Genomic DNA, 18,018 nt, shown 5'->3' on the forward strand with positions numbered 1-18,018 from the left:
AATTATAAATAGAAACTATGATTATATTTGATGATATATTTAAGTTATGTACAAATAATGATCAATATTAATCTCAATAGAGCCCTTACATTAAAAAAAATGAATAAAAACAGTTACGGTAGTCTATCAAGACTATTAGGCTATTAATAGATTTGGATTTTATAAAGTTGATTAATGTATTTAGATGAATTATTTATCTATTTTTACAAATGACACTGGAAAATTTAAAAAATAATATTGGAAGACAAGGCAAACCTTGTGCTATTTTTTCCGAATTTTGGTAATATGTCATTCCCGAATAAAGGTCAATTAACTCACTTATGATTTTTTCAGTGAAAGTAGACTGTATCGTCTACCTAAAGGCCTATTGTCATTATTTTTTACTGGGCAGTATTGAGTATTGATTTAATTTAAATATAGCAGCTCTAGTACAGTAAAGAGAACATGCATTAATAATATTATTAATGCAAACTAACATTATTATTGTAATGCATGAATTTATTCTTCTGGATTCCAAAAAGCTAGTGCTTGTGAAAGCATACGAATATTTGAGAAAAATATCCAATACCATACATCTCATTTCAAGATAAGAATTGCTCTTGCACTCTGTTTTCGGATTTTATTACCAGTTGAAAGTTGAACTGAAAAAAGAATCAAACATAAATTAATCAGCTTCGCTTTAGCATATACAGGCTAATTGATGCTATTTCCACTTTTTAAAGTAAAGATACTCTTCTACTCTATAGTAGTATAATACTACTCTATAGTAGTCGTGTGTGACGAGTGAAGAAAACATAGTATAGCCTACCCCACGGTATTTACTTCTTCTATATACCGTAGCCTACCCTATTAAAAAAGATTGAATAAAATTTTAAGGTAGGTTTTCAAACTGTCTGATAGAGGTTTAATTATTGGACCATGTAAGAAGCTTCAATAAACGCTTTTAATAATAATATCATGATAAGTTGATAATTAATTATTTATTATTTGATCAAGTGGACGCCTACCGGGTATTCAAAAAGAGACTACCGAAAAGCTACCACCGTGACCGTACAAAGCGCTATTTTAATGGATAGAGCAACAATTCTCTCTCTTGAAGTTCAAAACTTATTTTGCAATTTTTCAATTCAACATAATTTCAGTTGAGGGCAAAATTATATTAGCCTACATCACAGACCAACTTAGGCCTAACTTACTGTATAAAATTGAAAAGAAAAACTGGTTCTATGAAATCTATAATAGACTATAATAATTTGACAGTAAATTCGTATTTAAAAACCATTTGAAGAAAAATTCGTTTATCGTGGAGAAGATGTTTACAAAATATTTTCAAATTAATATACAATTAAAACAAAAATAGGCCTACTACTATGCATGAAAAAAATAACAATCATGGTACCTACCGTACTGAAGTTATATTACCGGGTAAACTTCGCAATTTCAAACTTTCGCGCGTATATTCAAGTTTCGTCTCTGTCGATCAAATGTTATAAAATTTGATATTTTTATGCTATTTACTTGAAGTTCAAATCAATTTAATTCAAGAAGTAAGTTTTTCTAACATAATAAGAATTTCAATAGCCTCCTATTGGTTTTATTTTATGACTTTAGAGTTTTAAAACGTCATGATTTGTATAGCATTGCCGTAATCAGTTTCCTGTTCCTTTCAGCGATTTGCTGCCGTGTGGTTCATGTCTGTGTATTTCGTGTTATTGCCATAAAGTAGCAATTTTTTATTCAAAGTAAGTTATTTTGAATTATATTTTTATAAATATTTTATTCTTTGCCTCTATTTTTCCACTTTTATTAATTTTTTACTGTTTTTCAAAGTTGCAAGCTTCATAAAGCAAGCCGCTGGAGCCGTAACACACTCATGATTTTTCTATTATTTTAGCTTACAACTAACATTTAAACTAAATTTATCGCTTTCAAGCTTCATACTTATTAATGCTTTATTGCAATTTAATTTTTTGATACATTTAATATTTTATGTTTCATTTTGTTGAGCATTTTTCATTGTGACCTAACCTAAATCTTGAAGCATGGAAGTGAAATAATTATAACCCTATAGAATAATCCTTTAGGTATTGAGAGTTATTATGGTTTATATTTTTTATACTGAAACTTGAATAAACTTTATTTGGAATATTAATTTTGTCAATTTTTTAGTAATCTATTTGCCAAATTAAATAGAAGAAAATCCATAGGCTTATATAGGCCAAAATTAATAACATAAATACATAGGCATACATAAATTCTTTTGTTGACACTTAATTAACGCGAGTACACTATTACTATCGATATTAGAATATTATGCTAACGTTTGAGTAATGTTGTAATAGATCTTTTTGCTTATCTTACTTGTCCAGCTTTTGTTTGTAGGCTATTGGTTCTTTAGTCCTTGTAAATCATTCATTTCAAAGTATCACCTAGGTAGTCAAGCTTTTCATTTTCAAGCACTCATTTCTCATATTGTAAATATGCTGTTTTTATAATCAAACATTTTTTGTTGCAGATGCCTTCGGTTACTTTAAAAGATGTTGACCAGCATAAATTTGTAAAAGCTTTCTCAGCTTTCTTGAAAAAGTAAGTACCTAATCGGTATTAGATGTTAATACCTAGTAAGTTAAAGTCAAAACATTCTTTAGCGGCAATGTTAGGAGTGTATTACCAGTAAGTATTGTAGGTGTTCAAATGATTCATGTATTGTTTTTAAATGTATTTAACGCCTTTTACCTTTTTACTTATATTTGCAGCTTTAAAATGTTTTGAAACATTCGATTAACCCCACATTCAATATTATCAACATTTAGCTCTATCTTTTCTAATAGCACTCTGATGCCGCATCTACATGTTGGCCCAATGAAGGTCATTGTCGACCAGCGCCAGTGAATGGATGAAATGGATTCATTGGGCACTGGTCACATTGCAAGCTGGGCCAGCGACTGGACCAACATGTAGATGCGGCATAAGAAGAGTAAAAGCATAAACGTCTGTTTATATTTTTAGAAAATTGCCTTTGCACCAATGTTTTCAGCCAAATACTTCTAATACTATGTTTTTGATAAATCAATAGTTGAATCTCTTGAATTTCATCTCCGCTACCTAAAGCTGAGTTTAACTTAATCCTTATAGATTCTATTGTGACAGTCTAAATTGTTTTTGTAAATCTGGAGTTCAGTATCACAATATCAATTATCCACTGCTACAAATTGAAATACAAAATTTTTCCATTGCCGTAAAGAAATACTGTACATGTTTTAGACAAAGTTATCAGGTGGATGGTAAACATCCATACACACTCTTTATTTTTACAACAAACAGTTACGTTTTAGAACAAGAACATTCAATTTAATTATAATACAATCAATCATATTTAAAAACTCAAAACTACGATGCTTACTGCTTTCTACAGTATTAGGACGAAGCTTTTTGATAATATTAGATACCGTAATAATAATATACATTATTAGCATCAACCTTTTGGTAAGTGCTACTCTTATTTATCTAGAAATTAAAAATGATTTTTTTTTTTAATTAAACAAAACATGAGTCAACATAGAACCATTTTCAAGAGAGTGAATGAAATAACATTAAAAAGGGTACCCCTTTTTTAACCTCATTTATTGCATTCACTCACTTGAAAATTACATTTATAGGTCTATCTATGTTAAAACATGTTGTGAATAAAAGACTTGATAAAAGGGTACTTAAATTATCAATTTCCAGATAAATAGGATTAGCATTTACCACAAAGTTGATGCTATTAATGTATATTGTGTATTATTATTAATAAATAATACCATTAAAATACTCAGTTTCAATACTTTTTATTTCCAGATATACATTGATAGCATTATTGGTGTGTGCGGTTGGAAGGTGAATAGTTGAATAATGATTTTTTGTTTAGGTCAGCGAAGGTGAAGGTGCCCGAATGGGTGGACATCGTGAAGAACGGCAAGTACAAGGAGCTTGCTCCCTACGACCAGGACTGGTTCTTCACCAGGTGCGCCGCCATTGTCAGGCACATCTACTTCCGGTCGCCGGTTGGAGTTGGCGCCATCACAAAAATGTTCGGAGGTCAGTAATAAAATATGAAAATGAGAAATTGTGAATGTAGTAAATTACAGTTGAATTGTGTGTGTGGATGGGGAGTGAAGACATATTAAAAAAGTATTGAATGATATTTTCAGGTGGGCTTTCGAAATGCCGGACAGAGGGTTCAATTGAGTTCATGTTAGAATCTTTTGATAATGATAGCATGATCAATCAATAATAATTTATTATTTGATCAAGTGGCCTCCCATGCAAAAGAGAGTAACTGTCACTAATTCTTATAATAATATCAATACTTAACATTCAGTAAATGATGTCAGGTGTAAAGTAGCCTAATTAATTTATAGAGTTGATGTCGTGACTTCATGATGAAGAACCTAAATGCACGCAAATTCAGAGGTAGATTAAAATTGCTTTCATCGTATTGTATTCAAAATAAGAACTATTTGTTATTTTGTGTGTGATCATAATGGATTTGCTGTTTTTTATTATTAATATACACAGGTGAACATTCTTTCAGAAGGATTCTTGTAATTTTGTTTTGAAGTAATATAAAGGGGCTTATTGGCAGGGAATGTAGAGCTGGCACGTACCTACTCAATGAGCTCAATAAAACTCGAGGTAAAAGTGATTGAGGCAGCAATGTTTTGTCTAATTTTACTTGAAGGAGGAAAGAAAACTGATTTTTGCTGCTTCGTCAATTATAATTCTTCAATTGAAATAAAATGAAAATATCTTCCAGTACAGTATGTACTCTACTTATTTCCTAAGCTTCTTCTTCACTATATTTTACTAGTGCATAATTTGCTTCAAATCATGGCCAATCTATAGTGTAACTATAAAAGAGAAATATAGATTGGGCATGTTCAAACTCAAGAGATCCATTTCCAAATGAAGCGGTTTTCAGGAATGGAATGAATAAAATATTAACAGCTGACTGAAACTCAAACAGCTATCTAAAAAATATAAAAACCTTGTAGTACCCTTTATTATTAAAAACTTTGAAATATTTCATCGTCTAGTTTCGACCCTAACTTCTTAGGTCATAGGTCATAAACCAACTATAGGTCATGAAACTAGTCGTTGAAATATTTTAAAGTTTTTAAAAATGGGTCCTCACGCCACATTGATATGTGATTACCAATCAGCTGACCAATTGACAAATCTCAATTCTCAAATCTCTTCCAGCTGATTCTTCTGTAGCGAGCGATATGGTTGCTCTGTCATTATTGTGACATATTGGCATTTGCTTTGGGCGTTTTGAAAATGGTAGGAAAATGTACTACAGAGAAGAAGAAGCTTGAAGTGGAATTGTGATGATATTTCGAAATATTTTTAAAGGCTTTTCAAAGCCATGAATTATTATGGAATAAATAGAAAAAGAGGACTGTACTGGATATTTTTATCTTATTTCAACTTATTTTCTTTTTTGCTTCAATTAAAACCAGCCAAACTAGATAAAAATGGTTTTCTCAATCACTCTTGCATCCAGTACGTATTGAGCTACTACCTTCGTAAACAAAGCCGTAGTGCATTCATGTGACGTCAGCACAAGTAGGGCTCCTACCAATACCTACTATTACTTCTAGTAATAGTGTATTGCTCCTACACCAATAAAAATTCCTTGATTTCAGCTAATCTCTATCAGCTAGTGTTTTTATTGGTGTAGGAGCCCTGCCAGTGCTGACCTCACCAGAATGCACTATGGCTTTGTTTGCGGAGGTACCTAGTGATTGAGCTCTATGCCACATGCCAGCTCTACATTCCCTGTCATTACGCTCCTTAATTTGCACTAATTAAGATGACATTAGAATATAATGTCTTTTTTGAATAAATTAATGATATTGTTGTTAATGATTGAATGAGAGTAATTAACATTTTGTCTGTTTGCAGGCCGCAAACGCAACGGTGTGTGCCCTGCCCACTTCTGCCGCAGCTCTAGGGGTGTGGCGCGCAAAGCTCTGCAGGCTTTGGAGCAGATGAAGCTGATCGAGAAGGACTCAGTGCGCGGTCGCCGCATCACCACCCAGGGACAGAGAGATCTCGACCGCATCGCCGCTCAGGTAATTGACTTTCATCAGCTGCCCACATGAACACGCGCAATTCACTTATCATCAGCTGAAGAACTCTTTATTATATCTGTACCTTTTGTGGGTCAACTCAAGTGTAAGAGGGCTCTTATTACCTCAACTTCGCCCACATCACTTTTATTATTGTAAAGTGTAAATAAAAATCGATCTACCTTACTGTTTCTGTACAAACACAGATATAACCAGCTGATGAAAATTGAAATGCGAGGGTTCGTGGCGCTCAAGTCTGTAAGCAGCTTAATAAACAGCATGAACAGAGATGAATTTAGACTCAATATAACTTATAAGCAGTCTCTAGACGGTCAGTATTATTGTACGATATAGTCCCTACTTATAATATCAGGCCACAGTGTCCATATGACGTGTTTATTCTAGTTAGTTGTGTGGTCTGATGCTATTAGTAGGTACTGATATTCTTTAATATTAATAATATTGAGTGTCTAGGGACAGCATCAAATGTGTGTATGCTTCATCCAATGAGGAATTCTTGGTCATTATAAAATGTAGCTTAATAAAAATTCACAACAAATGTATATGAGTGAAATTACGTCTGGTTTCAGTCTGAGGTCGCATCTAATTTATTTCAGGGCATATGACTAGATTATTTTTGACAGGTGGGAAAACATATTCATGTAGGCTTACCCCTTTTGTAGGCGATCAGTCGATGCTGAATGAAAAGCAATGGAAAATGAATGAATTAAGTACAATAATTTAAAACACTTTGCTACTGAAAAGCAGGGGAAAATGGATGAATTTCGTAATTAAAAACATTTGATGTGAGCAACACTAGAGGTGCGTACAGATTTACGCGCCGCAGCTGATACCAAGCTTTTTATATCTGTATCTTATCGTTTCTGTAAAAATACAGATATAGTCAGCTGATTAAAAATGAATTGCTCATGTTTGCGGCGCGTATATCTGTACGCACCTTAAGAAGAACAAGATTTTTTCACTCGAAACAAATAAATTTGACCAGTATGTTGAAAAATCAATCCTAAACATTAATAAGAATAATCATATCTTCTCATTTCTTATTTTATCCTATCGTATATTGTATGTATGGAATGCCTAGAAATTACTTGTCGTAAACATAAATTATAATTTTACTGCCAGTTTAGCCAATAATCTACCTACAGAGTTGATTAACATAATGTTTATTACTCGTGAATATCCCAACTAAATATTCAACTTGATTGTCATGTTTCAATTGAATGAATACGTACTGTACTTGATTAGATAATCTTCTAATCGTTAAAAAGCATGAGCTCTTTGAGAAATGATAAGGTTGTCGTTGGGTCGTATTGTGTTTCACTACTACCACATAAATTTACAAATTCAATACATTTTTGTAAATATAATTTTATTGTAAATCTAGGTGGTACACACGAGTCATCCTAGAAAACTATGTAATCGTTCAATCTCGAGAATAGGGTTGAAATTACAGCGGTATAAGGAGGGGGGGGGTACTCTGAGACATGATAGAGTACATGCACTCATCGACATCGACATAGCAGCCAACCTTACGCCCTCTTCAATACTCATCCCTATTCTCGTGACTGAACCATCATTTTATCACAGTGATATATGATAGATTTATAAAATGTATTGCTAATTGTTCATTTAATTCAATAGGGCTACTTGGAAGTTTTATTACATAGAATTACTACGGTAGTAGGTACTTTTTTATTTTTTTTTTTGTCACGGCTAGTTTTCGTGTAGGCTTCTTATTCAATTATCAAGTGTCATAATGAATAATTATTACGAAGTAGGTAATCAAATTTTTAGCAGTTTTTTGTTCTCGTAGGAAATAAGGTCCGCCGCAAAGTAGACCCACGCTAATCCACGAAAAGCAACCCACGCCGTGGGTAAATCATTTCAGATGTTATGTAAACCATTGCTATAAAATTATTCTTAATCAATCAGCTGACAAGTGGATTATGCATTGCATGTATTACACAGATGTCTGGAAAAGCCTAGCAATTGTTTACAAAACATCCCACGGCCTGGGTTGCTTTTCGTGGATTAGCGTGGGTCTACTTTGCGGCGGGCCTAAAAAGGGTACTAGAGCGTCCATGAAGCTCATATAGTTTGAGCCTTGATGATAGCTGAAATAAGTTAGAATCTTGATTTCTCTAATTCTCAGGTTTTCTAGAATATGGGTCCTCAAAGATCCTGAGGATACGAAAAAGGGTACTAGTAAATCGATGTAATAGAATATTATTGGCATCATTTCAATGAATTATGCGACATTTAATTGAATATTCTTGTGTATTAATCATCTTATTTAATTATTTGTTAACAGGTTAAGCAACGTAAGAAGGACGCTAAGATTGTGGCCCTCGCTCAGCAGGCAGGCATCACAGTGCAGGCCCCCCAACCACCCGCCGCAGCGACCCCCGCCACCACACAAGTTGAGGCTTCCGCTTAACATTTTAGAAATGTAAATATACATGTTTCTTAAACGCCCGCCTCTCTTCATTCTTATTGCCTTGTGTCCTTGCAATCCTACCTTAATAATATATTGCAGATCTGGGGCTTGGTTTTATTAATAAAGGGCGGACTCTTACATATCAGTATTAGTGTACGGTACAATGAAAATGTCATTCCCTCTAGTTCTAATGAGACTATATTCGCTTGACTCAAGGCTGTGGGTACACTGGTTAGTCAAGACAAGACTAGTCACGTTTAGTCACAATACTTCACATAGTTGCTTATGAAGACATGTCTAATTGCAATGACTAATCAGTGTTAGTTGCGTCACAAGCAGCTATTGTGACTAAACGTGTCTGATCATGTCTTGTCTTGTCTTGACTAACTGGTGTGCCTAACCTTACTGGGTGGGAATAGGTCATTATTGAGAATTGGAACTTAAGGATAATATCTTCAGTGTTTCGAACACGTACACTACTGATATTTGTTGTGGAGTTTGAAGGTTAAAAAAAAGTATGTGGAAAATTAAAACGTGACGTTTTTGAAAGAACTGTAACAGCTGAGAATAGTATGAACAGTGCTGACTAGACTAAATTCAAATTCAGAATTTTCTTTATAGTCCGGGCACAAATGTCATGAATAAGGCACTCAGTAGTCATTTTTGAGTAACAGCCGTGGAAGATGTCTCAATTTCTTCGTTAGGTCTAGCATAATAAGGATCGTGATGATGATCACTGTGCCAATAATACTAGTATTTGTCTACTTCGAATACATATACAGGGTTGAAAGTAAAATATTGTCCCCGAAAAATGTATGTTTCAAGTTTTTGAAGTTGAATAAATAATGGAAAGAGTTGTCGAAATGATATGATTCTCTCAAACATCATTGTTTGCTTGATTCTAAACACTTTGGTGGTAAAACCAATCCGATATCTCTCACAATAACCGAATAACAAGCGATTTAAAAATTTCTGTCAATAATAACCGCAATCTTGTATTTTTCAATGATGTCGATAATTTTTATGTTTCCATCATCAATATTCTTATTTGTCTTGTTGTAACGAAGAGATTGAGACGATTTGCAAGTCTCTATCTTGAAGTAGTCATAAAAAATCGACTTTATTATAGTTCTAGCTTGTTACCTCATGCGTATGGAAAAACGCACCAGAAATCATGCAGGGTTTTCTTTGGAGGGCGTTGGAGAACTCATTTTTTGACGTAGAGCGCATGAAGATATATCGTTACAAAGTTGAAAAAACGCTCTAAATTTCATAGATTTAAAATTTCCCTGTATCTCTTGCACAAAGAAAGTTATAATGGAATGGAATTTGAACAAATTTGGAAAAAAGTTTTTTTGGGCTTTTGAAGGTTATAACTAAAAAATATGCGTTTTAGAGGATATTTCATGAAACAAAAATTGTAGAGGAAGATTTATTATTGAAATACAAGCGATATAGCAAAACCCTGAACATTTTGGCGGCCTTCTTGTTTCCGAGGTTACAGAATTATTGTTTCGCTCGGTTTGTTTCCGAGGTGTTTGCCTGTGATTTCGACTTATCATCATCACGATCCTTATTATGCTAGACCTGACGAAGAAATTGAGACATCTTCCACTATTGTTACTCAAAAATGACCACGGAATGACATTTGCGCCCGGACTATTAGGAAAAAATATCAAGTGAAAAATATGGGAACTAAGTTTCTTAAAGAACTGGAACACCTGAGAATAGTCTGATTATTCACCCTTGCACACTTGACTATTGAATAAATTCAACAAAACGCTGGAATAATTTACCACAGTATACATAATTATCATTCTATTCTGTGGATTTACTATATAGTATTTGTGAAAAATATGGAAACAGCTGAATATTTATTTTTTAGAAGGAAATTTAAAGGTGCGTACAGATTTACGCGCCGCGAACATGAGAAATTCACTTTCAATCAGCTGATGCCAAGCTTTTTATACCTATATCTTACAGTTTCTGTAAAAATACAGATATAGTCAGCTGATTAAAAGTGAATTGCTCATGTTCGCGGCGCGTATATCTGTACGCACCTTAAGATAGACTGATTGGGAATCCGTTTCGAATAGAATACATACTTTTCTGTCGCATCAAAATTTTGGTCCGCAAACTTGGAATTTTTAATCCAACTTCATTTTTCTAAATGAGAAGGGTGTTACATGATACAGAATTTCAAGAGAAAATGAATGTCGAAACCAGCATATCGATATCTCAAACCGTTTTAGTAGAAGTTACTAACACTTGAAAAAGTGAAATTAGATAGTTGATATTTTCTATGTTCTCATTTATTTAATTTTTGTATGATTTATCTCTGAGTATTTTTAAGTCATATATTGTTGAACGAGTCTCAAAAACCTTTGAGGTGTCCTCAGCTAAATCACACGTGCTTAGATCGGTTAATCGAGTAGGCCACTGAATATCTTCTTTCCTACCGATTAAGCGGTTGGGGAAAAGGATTCCTCATAAGTTCAATATTGATACTATGGCTGTATGGCTAGCTGCTTCATCTTGTTTAAAAAAGTGCTCTCATTCAGATGAAATTGTCAGGAAAGTTCAAAAATGAGGAAGTTGTTCAGCATTTGAACATAGCGAGCTGATGTTACGGTAACTTCCTGGTACCCAGGAACAATTCCCTAGCATATTGGTAGGGAGTTCGGAAACACCTAAAATAGTGCCGTTTGACTGCCCTACCTTGTACATTACATTTTGCTCCCAGACTTGACATTCCTGTGTTCCCTAAAATGAAGCTGAAAGTGCCTATGAGTAATAAGTCGACAGAGTTACACTCATTCAAACTTAGTTTCCAAAAAGCTTTTTTCATTTTTATGGCTGAGTGTACCAATGAAAGGCTTGTGATACATAACACAAGAGAAAATGACCGATGAGGGAGAAATGATGGTATTAGTTGGTCTTATATTTGTAATGTGCTACAATCATCTCCCCAGCTTGAGTGATTACTGGTCTCAGAAAGAATCACTAGGAAATAGTTTTATCCAAAAATATATGTCACGAAATCGATTTCAGATATTAATTTCAAAGCTACATTTCAATCATCCAGAGGGGGCTGGAAACTATTATGCAGAATAATTTATGAACTGTTTCAAACACATATTTCAAGCAGCTGTACATGAGTGCAATTATCAATCTATTGGTGAATCAATGACGAAATTCAAGGGATGAACATCCTTGAAACAGCTCATGTCCCTAAAACCGATAAAGTGAGATATAAAGACTTGGCAGCGATGTGATTCTACTACTGGGAACATATATGATGTGAATAAATATGCTGGTAAAGAGTTGGGGAATGTGAATAGAGACAATACCCTTGATGAGAGAGTTATTTTCAAATTATGTTAAACTCTTCAAAGCAATGACATCCTTATGGCTTTTGACAGACTACACAAGTGTAAAGCTCATGACTGAGCTTCCATTTTCTGCTGTAGGAACGTGCAAGAAGAACAGAAAGAGCATGTCAAAATTTTCGGGAACATTGCGGAAAGGGGAGTCTGATTTCCTGGTAACAGAAGATGGATGGACTTTAAAGAAGTGACTGTATTGAGCAACTGCCACAAGCCAGATAGAGAGACAATCCAACGAAAGCAGAAAACTGGAGAAAAGAAAGACACAAATTTCCCGTCATCTATTGCTACCTACAACAGAGTGATGGGTGGGGTTGTTTTATCCGATCAAAAAGTTAATGTCTATGGTTATGATCTTAGGTCACAGAAATGGTGGAAGAAAGTTTTTTATAAGTTCGTCATGGCCGCTGCAGTGAATGGACATATAATTTTTGAAGAAGCTACTGAAAAGAAAGTGAAGTTTCTCCAATATTTGGTGGAACTAGCTGAACAGCTTGTTTTATCAGGTCGTCAGACTGCTAAGGTAACACGCAAGCTTAGCAGTTCCAGAAGGCCTCGATCAAAAAAATCAAAGACTGATAAATATTGGTGATCAATTATAAATATTGGTCACCTTTCAATTCCGAGTACTGTTGTAGCCCGTCCTCGCTGTGTTAAGCTGCGTACACATATACGCTCTTCCAACCCGCACCGAGCACGCTCCTCCCTCGTACCGCCCTCGTTCCTCCATCGAACCACAGTCGCTCCGCCCACGCACCCATCATGAACGTTACGGAAGATGTTAGATCTTCTCGCGTTCCCCGGTCGATCATCAATCGCTCTGCTGGAGTGACGTTCGGTTGCGGAGCAGAGCGAAAGTCTGTACGCACCTTAAGGTGTACTCAACAAAAGAAGGAAGAGAGAACAAATTACATATGCAGTGGGTGTAATATTCCTCTGTGCGAAGCATGTTTCACTCGTTACCATGAATAATCAATTTAAGACTCATAGGAATCTCTTAAATAATTTGATATATAAAACAAAGTATGATTATTACAAAAATAGAATCAATGAGTGCGGAAATAATACTAAGAAACTATGGTCCCATATTAATGAACTTCTGAATAAGAAAGGAAACTCAGATGATGACATACAATTAAAAGCTCACGAATTGAATGAATATTTTGTAATGTTGGAAAAACTCATGCAGATAAAATACCTAAATATGACAACAACCAGTCCTCATTTCAATTTGAATACAAGAAAGACAACTCAAGATTGAATGACTCATTTTCATTAAGACCTGTAAATGAAACTGAAGTAAAAAACGCAATACTTAGTCTAAAGAATAACACCAGTCCGGGTATTGACGGTATCAAAAGTAAAACTCTAAAGGAAATAGCCGACTTTGTCTCTGAACCACTCACTTTTATTGTAAATAGATGTTTTAAGGAGGGTATTTTTCCATCTTTATTTAAAATAGCCAAGATAAAACCTCTCTTTAAGTCAGGTGATAAGAAGCTACCGGAAACTATAGACCAATTAGTATGGTGAGTTCATTAACTAAAATAATGGAGAAGCTAATAAAAAGACAAATTGTGGAATTCTTAGAGTCACATAAGATAATTGAAGATCATCAATTTGGATTTCAAAATAATAAGAGTACTAACGATGCTTTAATTCAGTTCTCGAACGCTGTGGCAGATCATTTAAATAAAGGAAAGAAAACTCTTGCTATCTTTATTGATTTGGCCAAGGCCTATAATACAGTATCTCATGAGCGCCTATTATGTAAACTAGAAAGGGTTGGAATCAGAGGAACTACATTAAAATTATTTGATAGTTACCTTTCACGTAGGGCACAGATTCTAACTATTAATGACTCAGTTAGTGAAGTTATCAATGACTCTCCTACTGGCTACAGCCTACCTCAAGGTACAGTCTTATCACCAATCCTATTTTTGCTGTATGTAAGTGAATTGTTGAAATTGGATCCGAGCGGGGGCGAGGTGTTTTCTTTTGCAGATGATACTGTTCTCTTGTTTTGCGGTGAAACATGGCACCAAGTGTATGGAGCCGTCTCAAGAGGCATCTCCTTACTAAAGAAATGGCTGGATATGAACTCACTAATGATTGCCCCGAAATTGAAAGAGCGAGTCACTTGAAATATTTGGGTGTTATAATTGAGCAGGGATTTAAATGGAAGAAACACATAGATTACCTTTGTGATAGATTGAGGTTTGTATCTTATAAATTTTACAAACTAAGATCGATCCTTCGGCTACCAATGCTGAGAATGGTGTACTTCGCTCTGGTGCAATCATTGCTACAATATGGTTTGATGGTTTGGGGAGGTACGTTCGATACGCATGTAGCTCCTTTATTTAGAGTGTAAAAAATGATAATAAAAACAATATTGAATAAACCAACCATTTATCCCTCAATGAGTGCTTTCAAGGATATTAGAGTCATGACAGTAAGACAAATGTATGTTTTGAGCGTGATTAAATATTTTTGTAGATACAATTTTAATTTTATGCAATTAAATAATGAAAATCATAGGACTAGGTATTATTTGTACAAATTCGCATCATATGTTTCAAACCTAACACTTATTCGTAAGCAATTATTTATATAGCTCCAAAACTAATAAATTCTATTCCACCCGGGCTTATCATAGAACTACCTTCCAAAAGTGTACCAAGGAATATTAAGAAATGGATAACTGAGAGTCATTATTTTGATTTGTATATTGTGTAGATAATTTAATTTACATCCATTGTAATTGTACTACTATTCTGCTAAATTTAAGAGTCTCGATACATAGCTTGATTAATTCTCTTAGAATATAAGTTGTAATTTATTTATGTTATTTTGTACCTATACATCTTTTTTTTGTTTTAATTAGATGTGGATGACCGAAGTTTGACAATATGCTACTCCTACTGGCGAACAGTGATTTTCACTTATGCCAGTGGTTTCATTTCCACCTCTTGTACCTTTATTTTGTTGATAGAATGTAAGTAAACTAGATTAAGGTACATTATCCTAAATTTTGTAATTTTTGAATTTTGTGGAGGAAATAATTTGATTTGAATTGAAACTCAAAGAGGCTTAATCCAAAACATACCGTACTTTATTTACCTCAAAAGTATGATACAAATTTATACCCTTTTTGAAATATTTTATCACAACATGTTTCGGACATTTATGCCATTTTCACGTGATATCACTTGAAAATGGCATTAATGTACGATACATGTGATAAATATTTCAAAAAGGTACTGACGAGATTTTTATTTTTCTTTTATTACAAGTAGCCCTATACAGAAAAGAGATGAATAAATGGTATTCTTTAGAATAAGAATTTAATATTCCAAAGAACACTGGATTAAAAGATCAGAAAAAGTTATTTAAAAAGAAAAGAAACATAAAAAATAAAGAAGATATTGAAAGGTTTGCAAAATAAGTAACAGTTGAAATTGAAGATCTTTTATACATTTTAAAATTTATATATTGCTGTGGATATAAAATTTGAATAAAACTTTTTTATTTATCACTGATTTATAAAATGAACGTGGTTTAGGCTAAATCTTCAATTAATCTCTCAAAGCTGACTAAAATTTGTCCTGCTCTTTAATGGTTTTGATATGGAAAATAATGATAGTATCAATTAAATTGGAGAAAACATACACTTTCAACTGCGTACCTTTTGCAGATTTAACTGTTAATACTTGAGATTTACTATTCAATCGATCATTGACTATTTAATATATTCCAGTCAATTAATTTGATATAATAAAGGAATTGAAGCTCCATTTATATTCTGAGCATTCCTGATGGTCTAGAAACAAAAATGTTTAATTCATCAACTTTCTCAATTAATTAATCACTGGGCTTTAAAATCTTCACGATTCACTGAATAACTGTATATTATACTGTGCTTCAGGACTTAACTCTTAAGGTGCGTACAGATATACGCGCCGCGAACATGAGCAATTCACTTTTAATCAGCTGACTATATCTGTATTTTTACAGAAACGGTAAGATACAGATATAAAAAGCTTGGCATCAGCTGATTAAAGTGAATTACTCATGTTCGCGGCGCGTAAATCTGTACGCACCTTTAGACTACCAACGGGACAATAATATATCCCAGCTTAAAGAACCAACCTCAGACTATAACTGGGACATGTCCCATAGAAGTTCATCGAATACCAGTGGGATTAGTGAATATTTAATCTAAACTACACAACAATGAATCCCAGCGGTAGTCTAGGGTCTATTCTGTGAAATACATCAGCTATTTAGAACCATCTGATCACGATATTATTGTGAATTGAGGTTATATGCTCTCATGCATGTGTCAGATGCTTGTTTTGTTTGTGAATGAAGCTGTACTAATGTGATTTGCAGTGTCATTTTGAGTTGAACGTAAGTAATAACTTCATAATATGTCATTAATAACATGTAAAATTGAAATTGCAAAGCTATTTACTAAATTTTATTTATTTTATCATGTTCTTTTTGTATTGGGACACAAAACACTGCGATGTTTTATCAGCTGTTTATAGCCTCAGTTACAGACATATAATTCAGATGTAGCACCAGTCATTATTAGAAAAAATTAAAAACATGTTTTTGTAACCTCAAAGTTTTTTTTTGAAGAGGAATTTTAATTTTACTTTAAACATTTACCATTTAAGGTAAGTCTCACAGGTAATATGCATTTTGTACATATTTTATGAATATTTTGACTTATAGAACATTATTGTACTCTTATTTTTAATCCAGTTATTTTTCTAAAACAAAGCCATGACCATCTGCCCACTTGGGACAGCCCACATGGGGACACCACAATCATGATATATGCTCATATTATCACAATGAGCATCGCTTCTGAATCTTATTTTACTCAATGTAGGCTACATATCAATGAAATACATTATAAATAAATATGTTATATGATTATAGCCTGTAATGTAGCTTCAGAGGTAGCCATTTCAAACACACTTTGTGCACATTACTTTTGGTATAGAGTTTTTACTAAAAAATTCAAATAATGATTGTATTTATACTATCAATAATTATAATAAAATGTTATACATTACCAAAATAATGAATTGCTTATTTTTAATTCATTATCCCAACCTGGGCAAGGGATGTCCCATCGTGGGCCTATCTTAAGCCCAGGTGGGGACAAATTTGTCAAACTTGTACCTTTATTTTGTTGATAGAATGTAAGTAAACTAGATTAAGGTACATTATCCTAAATTTTGTAATTGTTGAATTTTGTGGAGGAAATAAATTTGATTTGAATTGAAACTCAAAGAGGCTTAATCCCAAAACATACCGTACTTTATTTACCTCAAAAGTATGATACAAATTTAATACCCTTTTTGAAATATTTTATCACAACATGTTTCGGACATTTATGCCATTTTCACGTGATATCACTTGAAAATGGCATTAATGTACGATACATGTGATAAAATATTTCAAAAAGGGTACTGACGAGATTTTTATTTTTCTTTATATTACAAGTAGCCCTATACAGAAAAGAGATGAATTAAATGGTATTCTTTAGAAATAAGAATTTAATATTCCAAAGAACACTGGATTAAAAGATCAGAAAAAAGTTATTTAAAAAGAAAAGAAACATAAAAATAAAGAAGATATGAAAGGTTTGCAAAATATGTAACAGTTGAAATTGAAGATCTTTTATACATTTTAAAATTTTATACATTGCTGTGGATATAAAATTTGAATAAAACTTTTTTTATTTATCACTGATTTATAAAATGAACGTGGTTTAGGCTAAATCTTCAATTAAATCTCTCAAAGCTGACTAAAATTTGTCCTGCTCTTTAATGGTTTTGATATGGAAAATAATGATAGTTATCAATTAAATTGGAGAAAACATACACTTTCAACTGCGTACCTTTTGCAGATTTAACTGTTAATATACTTGAGATTTACTATTCAATCGATCATTGACTAATTTATATATTCCAGTCAATTAATTTGATATAATAAAGGAATTGAAGCTCCATTTATATTCTGAGCATTCCTGGATGGT

At 33.3% G+C, this 18,018-nt stretch overlaps 1 protein-coding gene across 1 annotated transcript; it reads left to right on the plus strand.

The window, feature by feature from the left end:
- Positions 1-1,609: 1,609 nt before the first annotated feature.
- LOC111055801 (40S ribosomal protein S19) lies at positions 1,610-8,612 on the plus strand. The gene is made up of 5 exons (XM_022343095.2): positions 1,610-1,742; positions 2,516-2,586; positions 3,911-4,080; positions 5,950-6,119; positions 8,449-8,612. Exons 2-5 carry the CDS (start codon positions 2,516-2,518, stop codon positions 8,572-8,574), a joined length of 537 nt encoding a protein of 178 aa, XP_022198787.1. The 5' UTR covers positions 1,610-1,742; the 3' UTR covers positions 8,575-8,612.
- Positions 8,613-18,018: the final 9,406 nt, after the last annotated feature.

This window comes from Nilaparvata lugens, chromosome 11 (assembly GCF_014356525.2).
Source record: "Nilaparvata lugens isolate BPH chromosome 11, ASM1435652v1, whole genome shotgun sequence".
Classification (NCBI taxonomy): Eukaryota; Metazoa; Arthropoda; class Insecta; order Hemiptera; family Delphacidae; genus Nilaparvata; species Nilaparvata lugens.

Bases quoted from the DNA above. Each gene is read 5' to 3' on its own strand.
- LOC111055801 (XM_022343095.2), top strand. From the start codon at position 2,516: ATGCCTTCGGTTACTTTAAAAGATGTTGACCAGCATAAATTTGTAAAA. The intron at 2,587-3,910 runs GTAAGTACCTAA...TTTTTTGTTTAG, and splicing joins TTCTCAGCTTTCTTGAAAAA to GTCAGCGAAGGTGAAGGTGC. The intron at 4,081-5,949 runs GTCAGTAATAAA...GTCTGTTTGCAG, and splicing joins CATCACAAAAATGTTCGGAG to GCCGCAAACGCAACGGTGTG.